This window comes from Cricetulus griseus (genome assembly GCF_003668045.3).
Source record: "Cricetulus griseus strain 17A/GY chromosome 1 unlocalized genomic scaffold, alternate assembly CriGri-PICRH-1.0 chr1_0, whole genome shotgun sequence".
Lineage (NCBI taxonomy): Eukaryota > Metazoa > Chordata > Mammalia > Rodentia > Cricetidae > Cricetulus > Cricetulus griseus.
This window is the reverse complement of record NW_023276806.1, coordinates 238,740,680-238,766,461: the sequence shown is the minus strand read 5'-3', so window position 1 is coordinate 238,766,461 and position 25,782 is coordinate 238,740,680. Positions and strand designations below refer to the sequence as shown.

The following is a 25,782-nucleotide window of genomic DNA, read 5'->3' as shown; positions in this document are numbered from 1 at the left end:
CAAGAAGGACTATTATGGGAATGTGGTCCATTTTAAAAGCCATCACCAGTATGTGGCTGCGTATCATTCAAAACTTAAAAGTTTAGTTCTCTAGTCACACTGGTCACATGCTAGTGTTCAACAGGTAAGAAGAAGCTGTGATGTTGGACTGTTTGGAGATGGAAGACTTCCATCCTCACAGGGAGCTCTACCAGACAGAGCTTGGCCTCCTAAGGAAAAAAGCCACATACAAGAAAATCTGTCGGGACACAGGGAGGAGCACTGCACCATGCAAATTTTAATTTTGGCCAGTGGCACTTAAAGAACTATGGTTTCTAAAATAAAAGTTGTCCTGCAATCCAGGAATTCAAAGGCTGAGGCAGAAGGATCACAGGTGTGCAACCGCGTGGTAAGAAAACATAAAATGTAGATCATTATAATGATACGAGGAGAAATAGCTCTGATGTCAAAGCTCATCAATTGTTTCAAAGTTACAGTCTTAAAGATGGAGCACAAAGTACCTCATTGAATACTGAACAAGTAATATGCAGAAAATACATTTTACAAACAAAATATTCAAGTTTTAATAAATTCAAGTGGTGCTTAAATACCAGTAAAGAATGGGTGCCACATGCACCAAGCATACAATGTTTAATACTCTATTTGTTATTCATCATAATCTGCCTCCCTTTTGCATATTATGTTTGGTAATTGAGGCTTTAACAATTTCCCTTTCATTGCTAAGAAGGTACACTCCAGTGTTTCAGCCTTGAGACTATGTTCTAATGGCATTGGTAAGAGGGGTAGCGTCAATGAGATTAAATGAAGCTTTTGTTTCTTATCTGGTAGCTGCCCAAAAAATAACAGTACATTACATCTAAACAGCCTTTGAAAGAATTATTTTTAACAAAGAAGTCTTGTAAAACACACATTTCTGAAATTGTTGCTATGTTTTATACAAATAGCCTTTACCCTGTGAGTTGAACAAGCCTTCTTGCTTACTAATGTATTCTTTGAGCATTAAATTTAAGTGTCATCACTTGTTTTCTGAAGAGCATTTATTCTAAGGGATGTTCTGTTAAACCAGAAGCATATATAAGCAATAGGGTTATGTTTTGCTACATATGTTACTTACAAAAGGATTTAATGCTGATTAAATTAACAAAGGCTACAATAAAAATGAAAAGTAAAACAATCCAATTTCAGGTGATCACATTTTTGAATAATGTCATTTGCCTTGACAAAATTTTTTAAATAAAACATGCCAAATTAAATTCAATTATTTCCATAAGTATTTGTTTTGCATCTATATTTATATGAGAAAAATTATGAGATACAGCAATATAGTATATTCACTTAAACACACCCAGAGAATCATGGTTTCCAATCGTTTTGTCAAATACAGTGATAATCATGTAAATTATGCTGACATTACATATATCTAGTGTAATATATGGTGGTAATGCACATTAATTACTTTGAATACATATGTGTTAGCATTAAGCACTGTATGCACATTATTTTTTACTTCTCACAGTCCCCCCTCCCCGCCCCACAATATGGCTGTATCTCTTAGTTCATAGCTTACAAAAAGAAAAGTGAAGCACAAGAAGCTTCACTAATCTCAATTAGAAACCGAGGGAAAGGTAAGGGGCACCAACGCAGCCTGAGAAGTGCATCCCAGCCTAGGCACTGCGGTGATGCCACAGCCCTTCAGTTAGGTACTGTTTAACTTTAGGGGTAACATTGCCACATACCTGAGGAGAGAGAAACTTTTCGATTCGTTTAGCTATAAAACCTTTATCCAAAATGGAGTTGACTGAGGGTCTATCCCTAGGATTCCTTTTAAATAGCTGAGATAGCAAACTGCGGAGCTCATAGGAATAATGCAGAGACACGGGAGGAAAGGATCCAGATATTATCTTTAGTACCAAGTTCTTCATGTTTCCAGCTTCAAACTAAAAATCCAGAAAACATATGCACATATGTAAAATGTAAAGAAACTGAAATGGAGACTATCAGTAACAGCAGTAGTTCTTTTTCCACTAACAAAGAACAGAAATACAATCCTCTACCAAGGAATGCAACCAGCATACTGTCTGCAAACTTTACCTAATTATCTATAATTTCAAAAGGCTGTCTTCAAAAAAGTGAAATATTGTAACTTGCTATAAGAGTAAGCTCTAATTGTGCAACATGCTGAGGGGAGGTATAAATATTAATATATATTTTAAGACATAACAATGATCAAGATATTAAAAAGTTATGTAACTCAGTGGTCTTTATTTAAGAGCTGGCTTCCTCTGCCCCTGTTCTAACAACTAGAAGAAAAACACTAACTACTGAGCAAAAACCATTTGGGCAAAATAAGTAAAGATGTAAGAGAACTCATAGCTACTTTCTTCTTAGGCCATGTCCAGGGCTTCCTGCTCTTCCAGAGAATCTGAGTTTGGTTATGGGCACCCATATCAGGTAGCTCAGAGAAGCCTTCAAACACACTTGTCTGACCTCCAATGATATGTGCATTCAGATAAATGTAATGCCTTTTCATATATGCATGTACATTCATATAAATATAAAAATACTTCAACAAAAAAATAATAAAAGACAGATCAAATAATATTAAACAATAAAAACAGGCTATAAAGCTGCTCATATAAATAAATTCTTGGAGATGAGCAATTCAATTTATAAACCAGAATAAGGCTTAAGGGAAAAGAACAAATATAAGCAGTTGTTTTTTGCTAGAAGTGCTTATGGTATTTATTTACTGCTTTACAATTTTATGCATTTTTTTGAAGTTTAAAAATACAGTACTGTTTAATCAGTGAGGGAAACATAATTTAAAAAGAGGGTATAAAAATGAAAAAGCTATTAAAATTAAATGTATTTTGACAAGACTCTCTTTTTGGTATATTTAGTACTATTTCAAAAACATGCCAATGAAAATCATAAGTAATATAAGGTACTTAATGTGTACTTGGTAAGAGGCTGGGAAGATGCTCAGCTGGGAAGATACCTGAGCACAGATACATGCACAAAGATATAATGAGTTCAGAACCCCAGAACACATGTAAAAGCCGATGGTTCTGTGCTCTCCTCTAGGATGGGTTGTGGGTAGAAGCAGGTGGATCCCTAAAGCTCACTAAAAGCAACCTAGCCAAAATGAGGAGCAAAAGATAAAGACGGAGAGCAATCAAGGAAAGACACCAGACACTGACCTTGGGCCAACCTGGGTACCTCTAACCTCACACATGCATACTTCCATTATCTATCAAGTACATACATCACACACAACAACACACACATATATATATATATATACACACACAACTTGAACACCCTGAATAAAATTTTTTTTCTGTTTTTGTTTTTTGAAACAGAGTTTTTCTGTATAGTTTTGAAACCTATCCTGGAACTCCCTCTGTAGACCAGGCTGGCCCCAAACTCACTGACATCTGCTTGCCTCTGGCTCCCGGCTGGGATTAAAACCATGTGCCAAAACCACCAGGCACAAAATTATTTTGTCTTTTTCATGTTGGAAGTTTAGTTTTAATAAAAACAACTCTCTGGTTGTCATCACAGAAAATAAAATTCTTTAAATAACTTGCAATAACAAACCCAAAGAATCTGGATGCTTTTAATTTTTTGTTTTTCACACAGAATCATGCTATCTAGTCCAGACTGGCCCTGAACTTGCAATTCTGGCCTCAGCCTCCTAAATGCTGGGCTTATAGGTTTTTCTACCACACCCAGCTAAACATGGGTGTTTTGAAAGAACTCGCTAAAACGAAACTAATAAAAGTATTATGGGAAAACATCAAATTCACAGTAAGTGAATTTCCATGAAGGGGACTGAGATCTATTTGTAGCATGATAAATAATGTTGAGGGGGTGTGGAATCACAAACTATAATAACAGCAAATATGTAATAAGACCAAATCAGCCTAAGATTGAGTTTCAGAAAAGAAAACCTCTATTCTGTAAGCATTATCCGGAAGAAGCCACAGATCTGGAGACATTAGAACTTTTACTTACTGCATGTTTAAGTGTACACAACTCATAAAGGACACAGCCCAAAGCCCAGATGTCACTGGGAAGACAAAAAGGAGAAATTTCTCCTGAATATCAGAATATATTCAATTTCTTTCATTTAAAGCAAACAAATATCATGGAAAACCTTGCAGAAAGTATGTACTCTATGAAGTATTTTTTTAACTCAAAATTTCAAACTAGATAATAAAAGCAGCTATCTCAAATTACAAAAGTAAGGGTTGCCTAAGCAATTACTTCAAAATTTCATTAAGTAAATTTAATATTTAAAAGAATGGTACAAAAATTCATTCCATTTACTTTTTATTTAGCAAAATTCAAGTGCTTTACTCAATTTTAAAACTATTACAAAATAAAAAATATTAATTTGCTACAATCAAGCATGAGAGCAAAGTAAACAGTGTTTCATGGTTGGACTGTTATTCAATTATGGGACTGTCCTCAATAATAGTCTAGCTCCCTCTGAATTTGGTTTCTTCATTTTGAATCTAGCATGCATTCTATACTATTATAGTCCCACAGGAAGTGACTATGAGAAAGAGAAAGAGCAAAAAGAGCACTCTCCTCCTAACTATGACAAACAATAGTGATTCTTTGAGTTCTCCCAATGAGAAAGAGTGCTTTTACAATTCTCTCATCATACACTAAAAATCTAAATATATACATGTTTACACATATATTACTGATTTTAGAATAGCACTCTCAAGACTATTAAATAGAGTGTGACAGAAAGGTTTAAATCAAATATATCATGTATTGAACATCATTTTAAATACCTTTTATTATTATAAGGCTTATTTTCACAGATTTCAGGTGACAGGTAGTATGGAGTTCCTATGCAAGTTCGAGCCAGGTCTACAGAACTAGAACAATAAAATTGTTAAAGAAGTTTAAGACAGAGATATTATAATTTATTACATATACACTACACCAGATTCAATTTGACAGAAGACACTCTATCAAAACAATGCTCAAGACTGTTATGTTACCTGTTAAGAACTCGAGCAATTCCAAAATCTCCAAGCTGCACTGTCCCATCTTTGGTTAAAAATATGTTCTGTGAGAAAAAGAGAAGGGGGAGGGAGGGAGGGAGGGAGAGAGAGAGAGAGAGAGAGAGAGAGAGAGAGAGAGAGAGAGAGAGAGAGAGAGAGAGAGAGAGCAAACAGAAATATCATTTCAGTCCAGTTACTTCTACGAGACAATATTGGTTTTTAGAAAAATTAATACAATACAAATTATTCTACAGTAACTAGATATCCCCCATGAAAAAGAATAAATGTAGCCTCTTACCTATCTTACCATATGCAAAATTTAACTCAGAATGGATTATAGACTATAAGAACTAAAACCATAGACAGGAAAAAATTCTCATGCTTTTGAGACAGGCAATAATTTCTTAGATATAATATCAAACAAAAACTGAAGAGAAAGAAAGAAAAGTTGGATTTTGGTAAAATTAAAACTGTCTTGTGTGCTGGAATTAATGTGTGGGGAATACATTAGGCAAATAACCAGTTTTAATACTTAAAAACACATATTATGAGAGTTCATTTAGATATCCTGAATACAGACATACAGACCGACAGAAGAGCAGTGGTCTACATGGAGGAGGAGTAGGAAAATTCAGTTAGACATGAAGAAATCTAATAAAATAACAACAAAAACAAAACTGGGAAATAAAATCATTAATGTGAGACTCCACTACAAATACAACTCCTTAGCCCAGGATGGAAGTGCATACCTATAACCCCAACCACTCAAGATGAAGAGGCAAGAGCATGACTACAAGTTCAAGGCCAGCCTGGTCTACAGAATGAGACACTCAAAAAACAAAAGGTTATAAAACAGTATGACAAAACATTAACTGTAGAATGTTTACGGATAACAAAGAGCCTGAAATCCTCACGTTCTAGAGGTTCAATCAAGACTAGCATGTGCTACAGAGAAAAAATATCAGGAGCAGGGCAAGAAATGACAAAGTATCCAATAAAAAGATAAAACATGAAGAAATAAAACACAATAACAGATATAGCTACATCCCATTACTTTTCTTTAAAAACTGGTCATTACAGTAAAAATTATGGAGGATGAGACAAGTACCAGCTTATAGAAAATTTCAAAGGGATTTGGGGCTAGAGACAAGAGATTCAAATAGAGTACTTTCCTAGCATACTCTGGGTATGATCATGGCACCATCCGGAAGAAAAAGACAAAAGGAAGAAGTGTAGACTTAGTTAGCTGAGAAAAATAACTACTTTAATAGTCAATGAAGAAAGAACCAAGAAGACATTTGAAGTGATGTATTAAGATTCATTTAAAGGAAAATCCAGAACATTTCCAGAGGATGCAGATTCTCTCTCTCACACACAAAAGGCACAGTATAGTAAATAAAAAGTTAACCTCACTAATAAACAACTTGGCAAAATTTCAGAACAAAAATACATAAAGAGAATCTCAAAATTACAGAAAAGAATCATAATGGCTTTAAAATTCTGAATGTCAATTCTTTTTTTTTTAAGATTTTATTTATTTATTATGTATACAACATTCTGCTTCCATGTATATCTTAACACCAGAAGAGGGCACCAGATCTCATAACGGATGGTTGTGAGCCACCATGTGGGTGCTGTGAACCGAACTCAGGACCTCTGGAAGAGTAGTCGGTGCTTTTAACCTCTGAGCCATCTCTCCATCCCATGAATGTCAATTCTTGATACCAAAAAACAAATGAACCATATGTTCCAATTTTGTAGAAAAACAATCTCCTATCCAGAAGCTTATATCTAAATTATCACTATTTAGAGAAAAGGGAATAAAGTTAACCACAGATATGCAAAATCTCAAAAAATAATAACTTCCACACATTTTTGATTTATTCTATCACAAGGAAGAGTAAATCAAGAAAGCAGAGAACAGAAAAGTGGTAGAGCACTATGGGAAATACATGGGGACATCACATTTTGAGTGAACAAGACAGATGGAAAGGACAGAGCTGCTGTTTTAAGTCATGGAGAAGTCACTGCCTGGCCTGGTGAGGGTTCACACGGGTGATCTCAGCACTCAGGATGCTAAGATCTGAGGATCACAAAGAATTTGAAGGCAGCTCGGGCTACATAGAGTTTAAGGCTAAGATGAACAAAACTGTGAAACCCTGTGCTTAAAAAAGGGCGGGGGGCAGGGGAGAGGTTATTAGTGACAGACTATAAATAGCATACCTGTGACTTTATGTCTCGGTGAAGAATTTTTCTATCATGTACATGCTTCAAAGCCAAACATATTTGTACAAACCAGTCCAAAATCTAGAGCGAAACATCATATTAGGAACATTAAGAACATTCAGGCTACAATTTCTTTGTACTTTGCAGATAGTAACACTAGTAGGTACTCAAGCCAACTGACAAGACAGGTATAACACATACTAAGTCTGTTACACACAGCAAATAAGTATGAGAAGAAACTTGAATGAAAAATATAATTTATACTTTATAATAGACTGGTAATAGGTGGATAAGTTTGTTAAGTTTTTTTCTCTATTTTTCAATACAAATAAAAATTACACGAAGAAAATTATCAAGATAGAAATTTAAAAGGTATCTACCTAACATTTCTAACAATATTCACCACATATAAACAGTCTCTGGAGTTGTCATTTAGAAGTAAAATAACTTAATTTCTACCACACTCTTCACATCAAAATAATTCCATTTATATGGTATTATTAAGCATAATAATAAAACATAGGTCAACTTTAGTAATTTTTGATTGACATATGATTTTCAAAACAGAACACAAAAAATACACCTCTCCAAAGTCCCTAGGTAACTTTGACATATAAAATTTAAAACATCTTTGTAGCAAAACATACAGTCAAGTTTAATAACAATTTGAGAAAATGCTTGAATGTAATTAATAGGTTGCTAATTCTCAAATATGCTTAAGTTCTTTCACATCCCTGGGGGAAATGCTGGTGACTAAAACAAGAGATGACAAATGACACAAAGGAACAAAGGACAATAAAGACATAGAGGAAATGCTAACTTTTCAAATTGAAAATAGTAACTAAGATGGGTACCATTTGAAATAATACATAATATTGCTCAGAATGTTATACAATTCATATCTCATTTTTTTTTCAAAGATTTTATTTATTTATTATGTATACAACATTCTGCTTCCATGTATATCTGCACATCAGAAGAGGGCACCAGATCTCATAACAGATGGTTGTGAGCCACCAGGTGGTTGCTGGGAATTGAACTCAGGACCTCTGGAAGAGCAGTCGGTGCTCTTAACCTCTGAGCCATCTCTCCAGCCCCTACATGCCTCATTTTCATACCTCATTTGTGAGGAGGTGGTTAAATCATTTGATAAAACACAGAACTTAAAATTCACATGCCTTTTAAATTAGTAATTGCGATTTCAAATTTATTCCAGATATAGTATCAGAAATGCCAAAAAAAATGTACAAGGGGTGTATGGTTTGGAACTACTTGTTTATTAAACAATCCACACGTCCATTAAGGGGACTGATAAGATATGACAGCCCTGTACTATGCAGTCACTGAGAATGAAGCACCTCTATGTATAGAACTGAACACTGTTAACTGAACACAGGAAGTTGTAGAACAGTATGTATACTGTGCTTCCATTTTTTCAAAAACCCTAAAATATTGTATTTAGTACCAGTGTGCCCTAGCAATTGTGATTAGCATCCACAGTTAAAAATGAATGCATATAGCTGGGTGTGGTGGCACATGTCTATAGTTTCAGCACTGAAGTGGTAGAGGCAGGATGATTAGAAGTTTCAGGCCAGCTACACGAGACTCTATCCTCTGCTCTGTTTCCCATCCTGCCCCCCAAATAAATACATATGAAACCACACTTTGAGTTGCTTCTTGGTAGTGGGGTAGGAACGAGGCTCCTACATACCAACCCACCTGATCTTCTTGAAACAAAGTGCCTTTCTGAGCATTTATTCGTTTAAACAGATCCCCTCCTTCACAGTAATCCATTACTATGTAGAGAGAGCCATTTTCTACAAAATATAAACATCAAATTCCATTTTTAAAATGCTGCATCAAAAGCAGAGTTAAGCAACTTAAAGATTAGATAAAAAAGCAGCAGCTAAACATAGAGTGGACCAACTTCAAAAGAATTAGGGCACAGGGTCTAGGAACTCTCCCTATACAGGTTGTACAATGGTTTTAAAAAATGGTATAAAAAGTTTTAGGCAACTCCATCATTGACCATTTTTCTACCGAGAATACACCATTTGAGTAGAGAACAGTTTTTATACCTTAATACTTCAAGGACATAAATAAAATGCACAACAGTATACTTTTGCTCAATTTTTCTCAAAAGTTATATATAAAATCATGTTTTCCCACCAATTTTTCAGAGCCCATATCTTAGATTTGAAATGATCACTAGTTTTCTATTTTGAATTATTCATTTTGAATTAATTGCTTGATAAATACAAACATAACAATAAACAATGAATTCTGAGGATTCAACAGTGAATAAGGCACAGCCTCCACCTCCAACCCCCAAGGGTTTCTTTTATTTTGTTAAAACTGTATGTGTACGAATAAACAAGATGGGACACTGCCATAATCACGTTTGTATCTTTTATACCTTTTATATCTTTGTGTGGTAGAATATTATTTTCAGGTATGTGACTTTTGTTTGTGCTACATCTGTTTAACTCTGTGAGGATGTGTTACTGTGTCTGTCTAAAACATGTGGTGATACTAATAAAGAGCTGAATGGCCAATAGAGAAACATGTGGTGATACTAATAAAGAGCTGAATGGCCAATAGAGAGGCAGGAGCAAGGATAGGCAGGGCTGGCAGGCAGAGAGGATAAATAGAAGAAGAAACAAGGAGAGGAGGAGCAATGAGAGAACAAGGGGAAGAGGACATCAGGGGCCAGCCAGCCAGCCATGGAGTAAATGGAAAGTAAGAAAGATGAAAGCCCAGAGGGAAAAGGTAATTAAAGATAAGAAAAGCTGGCTAGAAATAAGCTAAGCTAAGGCTGGGCACTCATAAATAAGAAGAATAGGCCTCTGTGTATGATTTACTTGGGAAATGAGTGGCAGTTCCCTCAGAAAGACAAAAGATTTAAAAGACTAAAACACTTAACATTACATTTGTGCATGGAGAAAGGATCTTCTGTTTCCATCCATTAGAAAGGCCTAGAAAACAACCATTCTTTCTACCACCAACTTTTTTCATGAAAGAAAGAGTGATCAATACGACTTGTAACATTTGCTGAACCATGACTCACCAAGGAGACTATTACAACTCAAAGGGTAGTGTTCCTCTTCTCATGTCCTTAGGATGTGTACAATGGCCACACTTCTAGAAACACTCATTTCTCTCACTTTGTGGTGGCATTTTTATTGAGGACTCTTATAAGCTCTTCTGATATACTGCCTATAATATACCATTAGAGCTAGAAACTTATCCGGATTAAATAATTAGGAATTTGTATGACTATGACCGAGATGGAAAGATCATCTAAATATACATGCTAGAAATGGCAAAATAAAATGGGGCTGGAGAGATGACTCAGTAGCTAAGAGCACTCACAGAGGACCTGAGTTTGTTTCCCAGCACCCACATGGTGGCTCACAATCACTGATAATTCCAGTTCCATGGGATCTCAAAGAGCACCAATCATGCACATGTGCACTTAGATACATACAGACAAACATAAACATAAAATAGAAATAAACCTTAAAAAATGACAAATGAAAAACTCTTATAGAATCCAAAAGTTGCATATAGTGTGCCATCATTTATACACTTATTAATACTTAAGACTATTTCTGGGAAGAATAAAGAGCAGTAACAATACCTAGTTCCAAGAAAAGAATTATTGTATTTCAAAGACAGTTGAAAGCAATTCTGCCATGTTTTGTAAGCTATCTGTGGTGTCATGAAGCTGAAGTAGAAGATTTGCAAGTTTGAGCAAGGCAAGATCCTGTGTCAAAGCTGGAGATATAACTTGGTGGAAGTGTTTGCTCAGAACACACAAAGCCCCATGTTTGATCTCCAGCACTGGACCATGAGGAAATTGAGAGGTGAGACTAGGGGAGGTTACATAGAACACAAAAGAAATTTTGCAAAATGATGGGGATTTAACACATGAATTAGTTATATTTTCTGCTACTCAGATCTCTATTAGAGGCAAAATTATCATTTGTTCTCTCCTCTCCCTCCTCACTCCTTCCCATCCTCCCCTCCATTTCCTCCCATCCATCTACCCTCTGCTGGCAAGCTTGCTTGTCAAGGTCTCCATATGTTGCCCAGGCTGGCCTCCAACTCCCAATCCTCCTGATTCTACTTCCCTAGTACTGAGTGGCACCACATCCAGCAAGTACTTATTCAAATATGTAATGAGTAGAAAAGTAGTGATCTATTTTGTATCCTTCTAACACCTTATCACCACCTGTCTGTCAGATTACTTTGCATAAGACTACAAAATACACAAAAATCCCTTATCACTAATAGGCTTACAGGCTTTTAAAAACCCCTAAACCCCAAAACTACAACCTGAGAAACTGAAGTTGAAGCAAAACAAAACACAAAAACCAGGTAAGCCAAATGATAAAGACAAGCAGAGAATAACTAAAGGAATGGCAAACAATAATGGGGCAAGAATTAGAAAACTCAGTAGAAGCACACTGCTTGGTAACTTTACCACTGCTAATTTCAGAAGCCAAAAAGCTCCATATGTTTTGGTTACTGTTTTCTACCAGTTTTGGGTATGGATTTATATACAATATAAAAGATGTGTGTGTGTGTGTGTGTGTGTGTGTGTGTGTGTGTACACATCTCAATTATAAATTTAAGAACAATTCTGTGAGCTGCCATAGCAAGTCAATCAGATCTGAAAGGAGGTCATGGAAATGTCCATTTGTATCTTATTTGGCAGGAATTCACAGGTCTGCACTGCTGCTGGGTCTGAAATAGGGACGGTGTGGACAATATAGGCAGCAAGGCACTACCTGTGGGTAGACAGTGTCTGATGTGAACTGGAATAGAGGGCTCCTAGCTGCTATCCACTGCAGAGCTGCTTGCTTGCTAGGGAAAGACTCCCATGCCCTTTGAATTATGGAAGTCTTCAGCTTTGTGGTGTAAGAGCATTGGGAAAACCCAGTACTTTGTTTCCCTAACACAGCAGGCGTCCTGTAGGCACAGCAAACAGGCTAAGAATAAGCACTGGGTTGTCAACCCCACTAAATCCTAGGGAGTTGGAATGAGGGTGAAGTTAGAGGAACTGACAACTTGTAGTCATGCCTGCCTGTCTATACCTTTTGAACACTTATTGTGAGCAGGCACTGCTTTAAAATGAAGTACTCTTGAATCATCTAGATTACTTGCATGTGAAGACGGGGCCTTTTAATGTTCTAGGTTGGACTGGGGAGGGGCCAGGACCACCCACCCACTCCTGGATGAAGAGATACAGCAGTTAAAGGCTACTGGGAAGGAGGAGTCATTTTTCCTCAAGGCTGTAATCACTGATAAACTGCTCAAGATTCAGAAGTAACCCCACACCTGTGCACATGCAAGCAGCCCCACTTAAAGGTCAGTGGGCTATTAAAAAGAGAGACATGAAAATAGGAAGTGCTCGGAGGAGGAATAGAGCAACAGGGTGTGTGGGGAATATTATTAAGTTATATACATGTATGAAATTGCCAAAAAAAATAAGGAAATGGTTGAAAAAAATCAAGATCAGAACATTTTCTCAGTTTTAGTGATAGGAATAATTATATGGAGTTTTAAGTTTAAAATTTTAATTATTATTAATTTTCCCCATTCCAAATTTTGGTGCTATGCTGCTTTTTTTAAAGTAATTTCTGATAAAAATGATCCAGTATTAAGCTATGACGGGATAGTATGGTGTCACTACTATCTTAGAATCAATCAAACAGACACTTACATGCATATTTATTAAACAACAAAAACAAAAAAACATACATTTTTTCCTAAAATACATTCACAAAATAATTCCTTACAAGGAAAGTACACATAAGTTGTAAGTGTTTTAGAGCTTATTTTACATGTTTTCAAAATGAGTCTGACCTTCAAATGATTCTTTATATTGGACAATATTTGGATGCTTCATGTTTGCCAACACAGCAACTTCGCTCCTTGACTCTTGCCGTTCTCTACCGGACATCTTAAATAGGAGGAAACAGCAAAACCACTAATAAAGTTAAAAGTCCACCAACAAGAGAGTGGTTAAAAATGGTACGAACACAGTACAATAATAATAATAAATTAAAAACCACAGCAGTAAGTTAAAAAGGAATGAACTGAATCTGTAAGTGACACTCACTTAGGGTACCTCATCTATAGTGAGTTACAGGACTGTAAGTCTATGTATCTACATACAAGTACAGGAACTTATAAGTACATGAAAAAAAAGTCTGAAAGGACACACAGATTCCTCTGAAATCAGTGGACCTTGGTGGGATGACAGCACTCTTTCTCATTAGGTTATACATTTCTCTAAAAAGATGTCCTATGGTGCCCAAATTACTACTTGTGCAACCAAAGTAAAAATATACTTACTCTTGAGATGTTAATTTCCTTGATAACATAATGCATGCTGTCCTCTATGGATTTAACAAGAACAGCTTTTCCAAATGAGCCTTCTCCAATCTTCTGTAGTCTAACATACTTGTCCATGGTTCCTCCTTAAGGCATGTTTATAGGTTAGCTACACATAAAGAGAGTTAACAGAGATTAAGCAAGTCTCTAACAACTTGACTGAAAGTCAAATAAACCTTACACTTAGAATAAAAAAAAATCAAGAAACAGTGATGTTTCAGTTTTATTAGAATGATTTGAAACATCCAATACTAAACATACTTACAATACAGGCACAAAAGCATGCACCCAGTTAAATTCTTTCCTTTATAAGAGTTGTCTCGGTTATGGTGTCTCTTCACAGCAATAGAACACCAAGAAAGGTTCTATTACTTGTCACATGTTCATACACCAGTGGTTCTCAACCTGTGGGTTGCAACCCCTTTGTGGTCAAAATACCACAGGGGTTGCATATCAGTTATCCTGCATACTGGATATTTACACTACAATTCATAACAGTTGCAAAATTACAGTTGTATAGTAGCAACAAAAATAATTACATGGTTGGGGGTCACCACAACACGAGGAACTAGTTGTATTCGGGTTGCAGCATGAGAAAGGTTGAGAACCACTGCCTTACACTATTGATTTCTGTATCTCAGTTTATTCACCTGTAAATGTAGACATACACAATATGAACTTAAAGAATTACTGTGAGGATTAACTAAAGCAATATACTACGAACAACCTGAGCCATGTTGTCATTGAGTTCTTCTTTCTGATGTTTGATTAGAACAATGTTGCATTTCAGTTCTTTTGCTTACTGATAAATTTGAAAGATTCTTCCATATTTATCGAACATTTGTATTTTCTCTATATTCTTTGTCCATTTCTACTTGCATAGTCTTTTTTATTAATATGGAAAACCTTACTATTTAATGAGATCGTTAGCTGTCATAAAGGTAAAAACTTTATTTTTGAGACAGGTTATTAATGTAGTCTATTCTGGCCTCAAACTGTCCTCCTTCCCAATCTTAAATGCTGGGATACAAATATGTACCACCATGTACCACCAGCTTACTATGAACTGGCTTGACCAGCATACTTCAAAGACTTTTCCAACTAAAACAAAGTTGTTAGCAGTTTGGCTAATCTTGGATGTCAACTTGACTACCTCTGGAATCAACTAAAACCAAGCAGCTGGGCACACCTATGAGGGATTTTTCTTCACTGGATCATTTGAAATCAGAAGACCCATCCTAAAATCTGGGCTACACCTTTGGAGTCAGTCCACATGAAAGGAGACAGAGAAGCTTTTGCTCTGTCTGCTTGCCTTCACTCCTGCTGGCAAGTTCATTTATTCTGAGGCTGAAGCACTCCTTCACTGGCATTGGAACCTACTTCTTCCGCATTGAAGACAGCCTTGGGGACAGAACAGCTACCAGATTCTTTGCTTTCCATCTGATGACAGCCATTGTTGGACTAGTTGGACCACAGCCTGTAAGCCACTCTAATAAATCCCCCTTTCACAAACACACACACACACACACACACACTTTCTACTGTTTCTCTAGAGAACTGTGACTAATACAGTAGCTTTAACAATTATAATTTTAGGATAAGCAAATATACAAATTCACTATTTTAATCTGAAACTAATACTTTATTCACCCAGGTTTCCAGTGTGTGATTCCTTTCTGGGAGGAAATGCACTTTCAGGAAACTTAAATTTTCTGCCACAGTTCACCATATTAATAAACTGATGTGATGTTTTCATCTCATCTACAATACTAATTTTTCTAAAACAGATTCGATTTTTCTTAAATTACAGAATTCATAATACAGTTCTGAAAAGTAAAGGTTAAAATCCAGCCTGTAATAGCTTATGAAATTTTGTGAAAAGAACCTTCAATATTCAAAAACATTATAATCAGATCCCATTTCAATTTCTACAATGTTGATGCTTTTAGCAACCTTAAGAAAAATAAGAATTAAAACATTATCATAAAACTCCAGCCATCAACAGTGAGGTAGAGAGGAAAAGTCATTCCAAACATGGCCTACATTGACTCAACCAGCACAGTGTAATGGGTATCTGGGAACCAGCCAAACTGTAATGTTATCTCCAGAACAAGAAAGCTCAATGTATCATATTACTGCACTACTTAGAGAACAAATCATGATAAACTCATCTTAGAAGACTCAATTTCATGAAAATTACATTAAATAATAACCACATAATAAGGTTATTTTATAACCATCATTGTTTTGTGACTTTTTGCCAAGAGAGGAAAAAACAAAATTTGTCAGTTTGGCTCTTCCTCCAAATTTAATTGCCAATTCCTTTCTAGGGACTATACCAAGACCTATTAGTATCCCTAGTATTTTATTCTATTGCCATCTACATCCTGAGCACTGTGGTTCTAATTCAGTAAGGCCAAATCTACTGCTCTTGGGAAGAAGAAAGATAATTCTAATTGCCACCAGAAACCATAAACATGGGTACCTTTCTGAGCAGAGATTCATGGTTAAAAAGTGTCAGAACACATGACAAGCTCTCCTTTTCTGCAGTCAATATATATCAGAAGGAAAACATAAGCTATACTACTTCATAGCCTCGGGACTTTATAACTAATTTATTATACTAGGAAACAATTTCAAATGAAAGATAAAATATACCACCCGCAAGAGCTGGCTTTCTTACACAAGCCAGGACCACCTGCCTAAGGGTGGCACCACCCAGAGTAGGCTGAGCTCTCCCACACCAATCATTAATCAAGAAAATTCTCACAGACATGTACAAGACAACCTGACTGAGGCAATCTTTCACTTGAGAGTTCCTTTTCCAAGATATGTCTAGATTTGTACAGAGTTGGCAACAAACTATTTGTGCGACAAAAGGACATATATATATATATATATATATATATATATATATATAGAGAGAGAGAGAGAGAGAGAGAGAGAGAGAGAAGTATTTGTATAAGAAATAATTCTGTAAGGACACACACACACACACACACACACACACACACACACACACACACAGAGGAAACCAAACAAACAACAAATAAAAACTAGTAACATTGCTTCCAAAGAAGAGAAATAAACAGTTGAGAATTCTTCAATCTTTTCTATTGTCTGAATTTTGAACTGTAAGAATTGATTAGCTAGTTAAAACAAAATTAATCAGCCATGTATACTTGTATACTGATACAAATAGGAAGAACACTCAGCAAATCAATTTCCCCTACTTTAATTTTTAAATATTTTAAATGTATTTAGAGAGAGAGACAGAGACAGAGAGAGACAGAGAGAGAGATCGCGCAAAGAATAAGGGTTGGTTGGTTCTTTTCTTCTACCATGTAGGGTAGGTCATGGAGATTGAACTAAGGTTATCAGGCTTGGTGGCAAGTGCCTTTACCTGCTGGCCCATCTTGCTGTTCCTAATTAAATATTTGAACAGGGATGGGAATATAGCTTTGGTGGCAGAAGCAGCAGCCAAGTATGTACCAGGCCCTGCGACTGATCCTTAGCTTTGGGGGGGTGGGAGGAGGGCTTCAACAATTCCCCATTTCCAAACTTTTCATCTTAACATTTAAGGTTTTGCTATGATATCATGTTGCTTTTTAAGTATATCAATTATGTTCCAGAAAAAAAAATACCTCAACTCTAGTCAAATTAGATATCTTCCTTTCCATTTTTCTTTCTAAGAACTATTACAAATAAGCAATGTTTGACACAATATTATGAACCACATGTGAAAACTGTCAGAGTACATGAATTTAAAACTGCATCTCCATTAATCAGGAAAACACACACTGACAGGCATTAAGCATTAACTATTTCTGATATTTGATGCACAGGTTATTATTCCAAAGGGAGACATTAGGAATAGATGACAGCAGATGCTAAGAAATTTTCTGGTAGTGTCTGCAAAATCTGTGCACAGGGTTCTTCCAAAACAATAGAAAAGGCCTGAATTGTAGAAAGTGGTGGACGTGTCTTCTCAGAGGGAAATTCTTCTCTTATTTTTTCCACTACTGAGAATAAATCAGAAAGCAAAATAGAGGAATGCTACTCTCTTTTGACACAGTATGTGTTTTCTCCTTGGTAAATGTACACCCAAGGAGTTTGTAGTAGAAACTACCAACATACAAAGGAAAACTTTATATTACTGGAAAGCTATCATGTCCATGATTTAGATAAGAAAATTTACTTAGAATACAATGTCAATGTATTATTAATACGATCTCAAAAGAATTTCTGTGGCTTTTCCACAGGCCTTATATTTCTAACAGACTTTGTGTAAAAACCAGTTCCCCCACAAAATAGGATACTCGGGTTTCTCCAGAGAAACAATTTTAAATGTAGACGCCTAGATCCTGGAACCTAGAAACAAAGAACTACTCTTTGTGTTTGGCTGTGGCCCATCATCTCTACTTCCTGCATCATAAGAAAAGCCCCATCATTAAAGCTTAGAAGGACTAGGGCTTTTAAGCCTTCACAAACATTTCCCGAGGTGATTTATGTAGGTAATAAAAATATTTCTGCTTACAGGAGAGAGTATATAGCCGGGGTATATAAAAATTAGCCGGGGTATATAACTCAGTGGCAGATTACATACCTAGCAAAAATCTTTAAGTCCTGTATCCAATCCTCAGGACCCCTTCCCAAAGTTACATTGAATTATTAAAATAGTAAAACTCTTAACACTTTACACATGGAAATTATGTCAAATCATGAAAAAAAGAAGCGATACACTAAGTTTTAGGGCAATCAGTTAACTGTTATTCATTTTCTCCTCATTAAAACTCACAGGTAAGATCAAAGGCATCTAATCCATTTTAATGACCGCTTATCATCCACCAAGATTGCGTTGTCATTTTATGATATCAAAGAACTGCTTTGAGCCACACAGGTCCTCCGAGTTAACATTTTAATGAGACGAAGGTGCTTCACGTGCAAACACTTGGGTGAGCATCCATGCACTCTACAAAAGATCTATACAGGTCTCCTCGCTCCCAGGAGTTCACCGCTCTGCCTGTCTCTGCTTCCCGCATGAGCAACTCACCTCAATGATACGGGACTTGAGTCAGAGGAACAGTGGTGACCATAAGCACCTGGCTAGATGCAGCAGTGGCTTCCTACAGGACTTAAGGCAGAGGTACCCTGGTGCAAGCGGAAAATGGCATGCCGTAAGGGAAAGCAGGTCTGTCTACCCGGCAGCCGCTCACAGCCCAGACTGCAACTCCTACCCCTGGCACGGGTCTCTGGCTGACGCGTCAGGCTTGCCTCGGGCGGGCAGGGCACAGATGCCGCGCCACGGGTCCTGGCTACGAGGACGAAACAAACGCAGGGTTTCTGACCCCTTGGAAACGGCGGCGGCTCAGGGGGAGTGCCCGGGTACCGCCCCCAACTTCTCAGGTCCCGTTGGCTGGGCCAGGCCCCGACCCGCAGCGTGTGCGACTGGGAGGCTACCTGCCGCCCACGTCCTCCCGCCTCGCCACAGTGACCATGGATTCCGGGGTGCGGGCAACTGCACCGGCTCCAGGAAAAGACTCCGCACGTTACCGCCCCAAAACCCTGGGGCTAATGCTGAGGGGAGAGAGAGGAACGGCCCGCGAGTCACCGTCGCTGGCGTGTGACGTCAGGGCGCAGGAGCCGGTTTGGAGCGGCGCTGCAGGAGAGGAACCGGGAGGCGCGGTGGGGCGGGGCTAGCCCGACGAAGCGAACGGGGCGGTGCCTGTAGGGCGGGGCGGGACTAGCGGGGATGGGAAGGGCAGGGCTTCGAGGAAGGGCGGGGTTACAAGAGCAGGGAAGTGTTGGGAGCCATAGGGGCGGGCCTAGAGGAGAGAGGAGGCGGGAAAGAGGGCGGAGCGAGAGTATAGGTGTCCGTTAGGAAAGGAAGATTGAGGGCGGGCCGAAGCCAGTTGGGCGAGACTAGGTGTAGGGCGGGATCGAGGAGGGGGCAAAGGAACTAGGGCGGGGCATCGAGAAGGGGCGGGGCCGTCGGGGAACGTTAGGCCACCGGGGCGGGACTACAGGGAGGCTTGCGGAGATGAAGAGAACTAGCGCTAGAAGGGCGGTGCGGACAGGGGGCGGGGCAGGTGGGAGGGGCGGAGCTTCAGGGGTTGCCACTCCAAGACACAGAAGGATGGTGTGAAAGAAGAGTGTGGGAAGAAGAATGTAAAACTGGAAAGAGTTAGGCGGAGTGAAGGCGGGAAATTCACTCAGGAATCTGACTGAATAAAGCATATTAATAGCTTTCCCACACACGGTACACAGACAAGGTACTTTAATTTCAGCGCTCATTACTTAACTGAGGATGCCATATATTCACAAATAATTTTCCTTTAAGTACAAAGCCGTTAAAAAGTTATTTTGAGGGACTGGAGAAACGGTTCAGCTGTTAGAACGGAGAAAGAGTTCGGGTTTCCAGAATCCATGTTGGTTAGCTCTCAACCACCTGTAATTTAACTTCAGGGGGATCCTGAAGCCTTTGGCTTCTGCAGGTACTTACTAGCACTGCGCTTACTACGTACATGTCCACAAATATCTTAGTGATTAAAAATAAGATTTCTTCTCGAACCCTCTCCCCCCAAAATAAGATTTCTTTAGGTTACTTTGTTCAATTAATTAATGGAATCATTTTTTTTCTGGCTTTTTGAGACAGGGTTTCTCTGTGGGTTTGGCGGCTGTCCTGGAACTAGATCTTGTAGACCAGACTGGTGTTGAACTCACAGAGATCCACCTGCCTCTGCCTCCTGAGTGCTGGGACTAAAGGTGTGCACCACCACCGCCTGGCAGAATCATTAATTTTAAAATCATTTAATTTTTAAAATGCAAAGCTATGATACTGTTTTCTACACCTTTACATCTACTGTGTGTTTAAGTTTTATACTGAAGGGACTGGTGGTGTACAATATACTAAAAACCTTTCAGTGTAGGAATTGAAACAGTTGAGAACACACCTAGTGTCATGATTAGCTTTCTCAGTAACCTAGTGCCTCCTAGTATAATCTGAAACAGCAGGAAAGTCCATACACGAAGCAGGAAGACGACTGTGTCTTTGGTGTACTGCCACAGTTGCGGAAGGTTGTGCTTGCTGTTCATGCATTGTATGCAGACAGAGTGGAGAGACTCCACAGACTTTGCCAGAGACCTGAAGTCAGATTATTTGGATCAAAGAAACCCACCTTTTTCTGTTTTCCCCATCCATTTCCCACACTAAACACTCAAGACAACCACTTTTCTAGGTTCAGGAGTTTGTAATCGTTTCTAACTTGGAAATGGACAGATTTGGGGCTTCTTTGCCAGACAGTGACACAGCAAGTTACCTAAGCTAGTACACTAGAAAAAGAAACTTTGAAATTCAGCACTTCAATCTCCATGCATATACATACACACATACATACACACACACATACACACATATACTTCTAATCTTTAGACCCATCCAAATCCAGCTAGCAGGAACTTTGCTATCTAAAGTACAACTCTAGTTCTATCCACATACCACTGTCTAGCTAAGTGACAGGGAAACAGTGCCAACTGCTAATCTAAGCAAATTCATTTTTAATGCTTGCATGAAGAATGACTAGTCAGATATGTCTGAAGTTAATTCTTTAGACCAATGGCCTTTTATATTTGGGTCATGAACCCTGGAGGGATTCAAACAACCCTTTCACAGAGGTCACCTAAGACTACCAGAAAACACATATTTACATTATGATTCATAACAGTGGCAAAATTACAATTAAGAAGCAGCAGTGAAATGATTTTATGCTTGGGGGTCACCACAACCTGGGGAACCACATTAAAGGGTCACAGATGTAGGGAAGGTTGAGAACCACTTCGTTAGACCCCTGGAAAGCTGTTGCTGAAAATATAAATTGCTAGTCTTTCTAAAAGCATGCTGTAAATATTTATACTCTCTGACTTTAAATTTCACTTCTAGAACCATGGAGCAAAAAAAAAAAAAAAAAAAAAAAAAAAACGAACATAGGAAACTTGCTATTATTGTTTATAATGAGATAATTGTCTACAAAATAGATTAGATTATGATATATTTAAACAATGGAATACTCAATTTTAACTGACATAGAACATTGGTGTATTTTTGAAAAATTAAGCACATTATCTGTTTCCCTTTCTGGTTTATATACCCTGTACTAGCTAATGTTTGATTACAGCACAAATATTTTTGATTCTTAAGTATTCCGTTGGTTATCCCTTTGAAACAAAAGTAGTTTTTCTCCTAGGAACAGTCTACAGTCTTAAGTGTGCAAAACTAAAGCTTTCAGTCTCCACCCTCTATGCACAAACCAATATGAATAGTTTCTGAACTTCACTTATATTTCTACTCAGAAAGAATGCTCATGTATATGTATGCATGGTAGTCCTAATATTTTACAGTAGGGTCATGGTACACACAGTTTATTGTATATGACACACACATTCACAACTTGGATAAGTAATTTAACAGCAGATCCTGAACACCAAATTCCTGTCAACATAAGGATCCCATGATTAGCAGCTGAGGAGGTGTCTAACTGAATAAAGTGCTTGGTGTGAACATGAGGACTTGAGTTCAGATCTCTAGAACCCATGTAAATAGACTGGACAGGCTTTTGGGTTGCCTGTGCCCCAGGCATTCAGGAGGCAGAGACATGGGGCATGCTAACTAGCTAACATAGCCAGAACTGGTGATGTACATAATCAGTAATAGGATCTGCCTTGTTAAAGCTTAGAGCAACTGAGGAAGATAATGTCAACTTTGTGCCTCCACATGCACACATGTGAACACCCCCTCCATTTGTGCCCACAGATTCAAACACACATGCCACACACAAATACACTTGCAAAAAATTTCCATGAGATAGATGTATTAAAATCCATTTCTGTATATAGTATTTATAGGGATTGTTTCTTACAGTATTCTTTAAAAAGATTGAAGGGTTTATTTATTATGTATAAAGTGTTCTGCCTGCAGGCCAGAAGAGGGCACCAGATCCCATTATAGATGGTTGTGAGCTACCATGTGCTTGCTAGGAGTTAAATTTAGGAAGAGCAGCCAATGCTCTTAAGCTTTGAGCCATCTCTCCAGCCCCTTAAAAATGTTTTTAATTGAAATAGAATTACATCACTTCCTCCTCCCTTTCCTTCCTCAAAGCCTTCCCATGTGTTGTTGATAGCCTCTTTATATGTTACATATATGTATATGTGTGTATGTGTGCTTGTGTATGTAGAAATATATGGAAATAGAGCCTACTGGGCCCAGTGTTTCATGTATATGGCTTCAAGGCTGACCACTCTACATCCATAGATCAACTAATAAAGACCTCATCCCTGGAAGAAGAAGATTTTTCCAGCAGTCATTAGTTGTTTGTCATTTGTTGTCCAGGCGTAAAATCTGTTAAAAATTCCCCCTCCCATTATAGCGTGTCCATTGATAATGCCATTGCTGTAGTCATTTATATAGCTGTTTCTAGGAGAGACTGTTTCATAGCTGACTTCCTGATATTCTGGCCCTTACAATCTTTTCCTCCTTTTTAGAGATGTTTTGAATCATGGATGTAGTGATGTAGATGTATTTGTTGGGAGCTTGGCTCCAACGAATCAGTTGATTTCTGCATTGTGTCCATTTGTGCTTTTCTGTGATGGTCTCCATTTGTTGTAAAGAGAGGCTTCTTTGATGAGAGGTGGTAGCACACTTAACTTCTAAAGGATTCCTAAAAGTGGGTATACTAAGTGTATATTTTCCCACTCAAATAAGCTCTGCCATACTTGGTTATATATTGTTGTTTAACACATCATCTTTAAATATTAGGGGCCTTGCAGTTATGTGAATTGGAGGTCAAGGATGGTTCTACCATGTAGTTCTTCTACACCACGTAGCTTCTCAGTTTGTGGCTAGGCTTCCTTCATATGGTAAGACCCTCCCTTAGTGTTCTCCAGTCTCTCCCCATAGATAGCTTGGATTGCTCATAGCATTGTAATCTCAGGAATATTTTTTCCACAGAAGTTTCGAATCCTTTTGAAGGCTTTTAAAACTAGTCCCGTGCTACTCTGGCCATGTTTTTGGTGAAAGGAAAGGAGTGGGGGGGGGAAGTGGAAAGAGGGGAAAGGAGAGGGGGGAGGGAGAGAGAGATACAAAGAGAGGCAAAATTTATTAACTGGGGAAAATATCAGCCATATTTGGAAATATGTTCACTATTTTGGGTTACCTTTATAAGAAAAAGTGCCTAGGTGAACTCACAGTTTCTGTGTATTTCTTTTGACTTTGTATAAATTTTGTATTTTTTCCTGTGATTGCCTTTCATAGGTTGTGCTGCTAGCAGTTAGTTTAGGGCTGGTGACTTGGCTAAGCTGTAAAAGCCCTTTCTGTCAATCCAGATGACCTCAATCGAATCCTAAGGACCACCATGGTGGAAGAAGAGAGACTCCCACAAGTTTCCTCTGACATCCACACATGTGCCACTCGATGTGCATGTGTGCACTCACACATGATAAAGAAAATATAGTAAAGCCAGTTTAAATAAACTGTTTAGGAAATAAAGAAGTTACCGTTTACCATACTATAGAACAAATGTTTGTTTTTGCTGGTCTCACTAAGACTTTTTCTTTATGGGGTCTTTGACCACGCAGAACAATTTTAAATTGTGTTTCCTCCCTTGCCATGCAGATCTTCAATCCCCAGTTATCCAAATAACCTAAATTTTCTTTTGCTTTAATAACCTTGATCCATCTGAAATTATTTTCTGTAATTACCATAAGGAAAGTATCCTTGTATTCTTTTTCAGGTAAACTAGATATGCCAGAGTCAGTTATTAATTGTCAGTTTCCTTTGTCACTTACTGGGGATATAACCTTTCATATATTAAATTACTACTTATGTTTGCATTTATTTCTATTTTTTTTTTGGTATCTTTATTGGTTTCTGTCTTGGTCCATCTTCCACTAGTGTTACGGAATGAGAATCTGGCAGTAAACAACTTATAATGAAAAATTTATTTAGCTAGTCATACCACAGAAATGGCATCACAACATGGAAGAAGAACAGAAATGTGAGTGAGTGCCCGGAGACAAAACATGAGACTTGGCCTTGCTTTACGACAACTGGAAATAATCCAGCCCTGTGAAAGCATAAAACCCTTCATAAAGGGAAGAACCTTCTTGAAACAAACCAATAATTAAAAGCAATACTATGGCCAGCAAGGTGGGTGAATGGGTAAGAGTGATCACTGGGCCTTAACATTGAGTTTGAGGCCCAGAGCCTAAGGGAGTTGTGTTGGCATGCTTCTGTCATCTCAGCACTCATCCTGTGATGTGAAAGGCATTGACAGTTCAATAGGATGAAGCACACAGTGCAGCAGAAACAACAGAAGAGATGGTTAACACCGTTACACAATTTTGGTTCTTACGGCTGAAGTTCTGTTCTAACAACAGCAAAATCCAACTTAAAGAGAAACTGACCTTATGCAGATAACTTACTGCTCTTTATCTCCAAATCCTTCCACTAGACTTGCATGTATACTAAGACTTTATGCTGTAAAAGGCTGAATTATGTATTCCACAGCAGGCAGGTTGTTCAGTCCCCCCAAAGACATCCATGTCTGTTTAATCCATAGAGTCAGTCAATAAAATAGATTAGAGGAAGACTCTTACCTATCATTGAAAGCTTGGAGGAGGAAAGGAGCCAAGAAGGTCAAGTGATCTCTAATAACAACAAAAAGCACCAAGGTTGACTCTTCCCTAGGGTCTGTAGAAGAAAACAACCCTGTCAACCTTGATTTTAACCAGTGAGACCTGTGTTAGACTTTTATCTAACACAGATAAACTCTACCATAATATACCTGCACAATAGGAGGGCACTGGCACACACTCCCACTAAAGGGCTAGCAAGATTTGAAAACATCTATAAAAACTCCCTATTTGGTATTATCATTGCCCTAAGATCATTCGGGCTTAAGTATTCATTTCACAGCACTTAAACAACACTGCCCGGTATGTCCTTGCCTTTTCTTTCCAATCAAGTCGATTGCAGAAGAGATTTAGTGACAAAAATCTCATCAAAATCACAAAAACAGTGATTCTCAGGTGTAATCAACTGTTGGGTGATAATGCTACCACACAGTGCATTGTTTAA

At 37.9% G+C, this 25,782-nt stretch overlaps 1 protein-coding gene across 1 annotated transcript in view; it reads right to left on the bottom strand.

Moving 5' to 3' along the window:
- The window catches only part of Nek1 (NIMA related kinase 1), a 115,762-nt gene extending 96,495 nt beyond the window's left edge, over positions 1-19,267 (bottom strand). Inside the window, exons 1-9 of the mRNA XM_027394076.2 lie at positions 18,706-19,267; positions 13,614-13,761; positions 13,122-13,218; positions 8,970-9,067; positions 7,248-7,331; positions 5,022-5,089; positions 4,809-4,895; positions 4,018-4,072; positions 1,737-1,937 (exon numbers count right to left, since the gene is read on the bottom strand). Of these exons, the coding sequence (XP_027249877.1) occupies positions 1,737-1,937; positions 4,018-4,072; positions 4,809-4,895; positions 5,022-5,089; positions 7,248-7,331; positions 8,970-9,067; positions 13,122-13,218; positions 13,614-13,730 (807 nt within the window). The 5' untranslated portion in view covers positions 13,731-13,761; positions 18,706-19,267. The remainder of the gene's footprint in view (positions 1-1,736; positions 1,938-4,017; positions 4,073-4,808; positions 4,896-5,021; positions 5,090-7,247; positions 7,332-8,969; positions 9,068-13,121; positions 13,219-13,613; positions 13,762-18,705) is intronic.
- Positions 19,268-25,782: the final 6,515 nt, after the last annotated feature.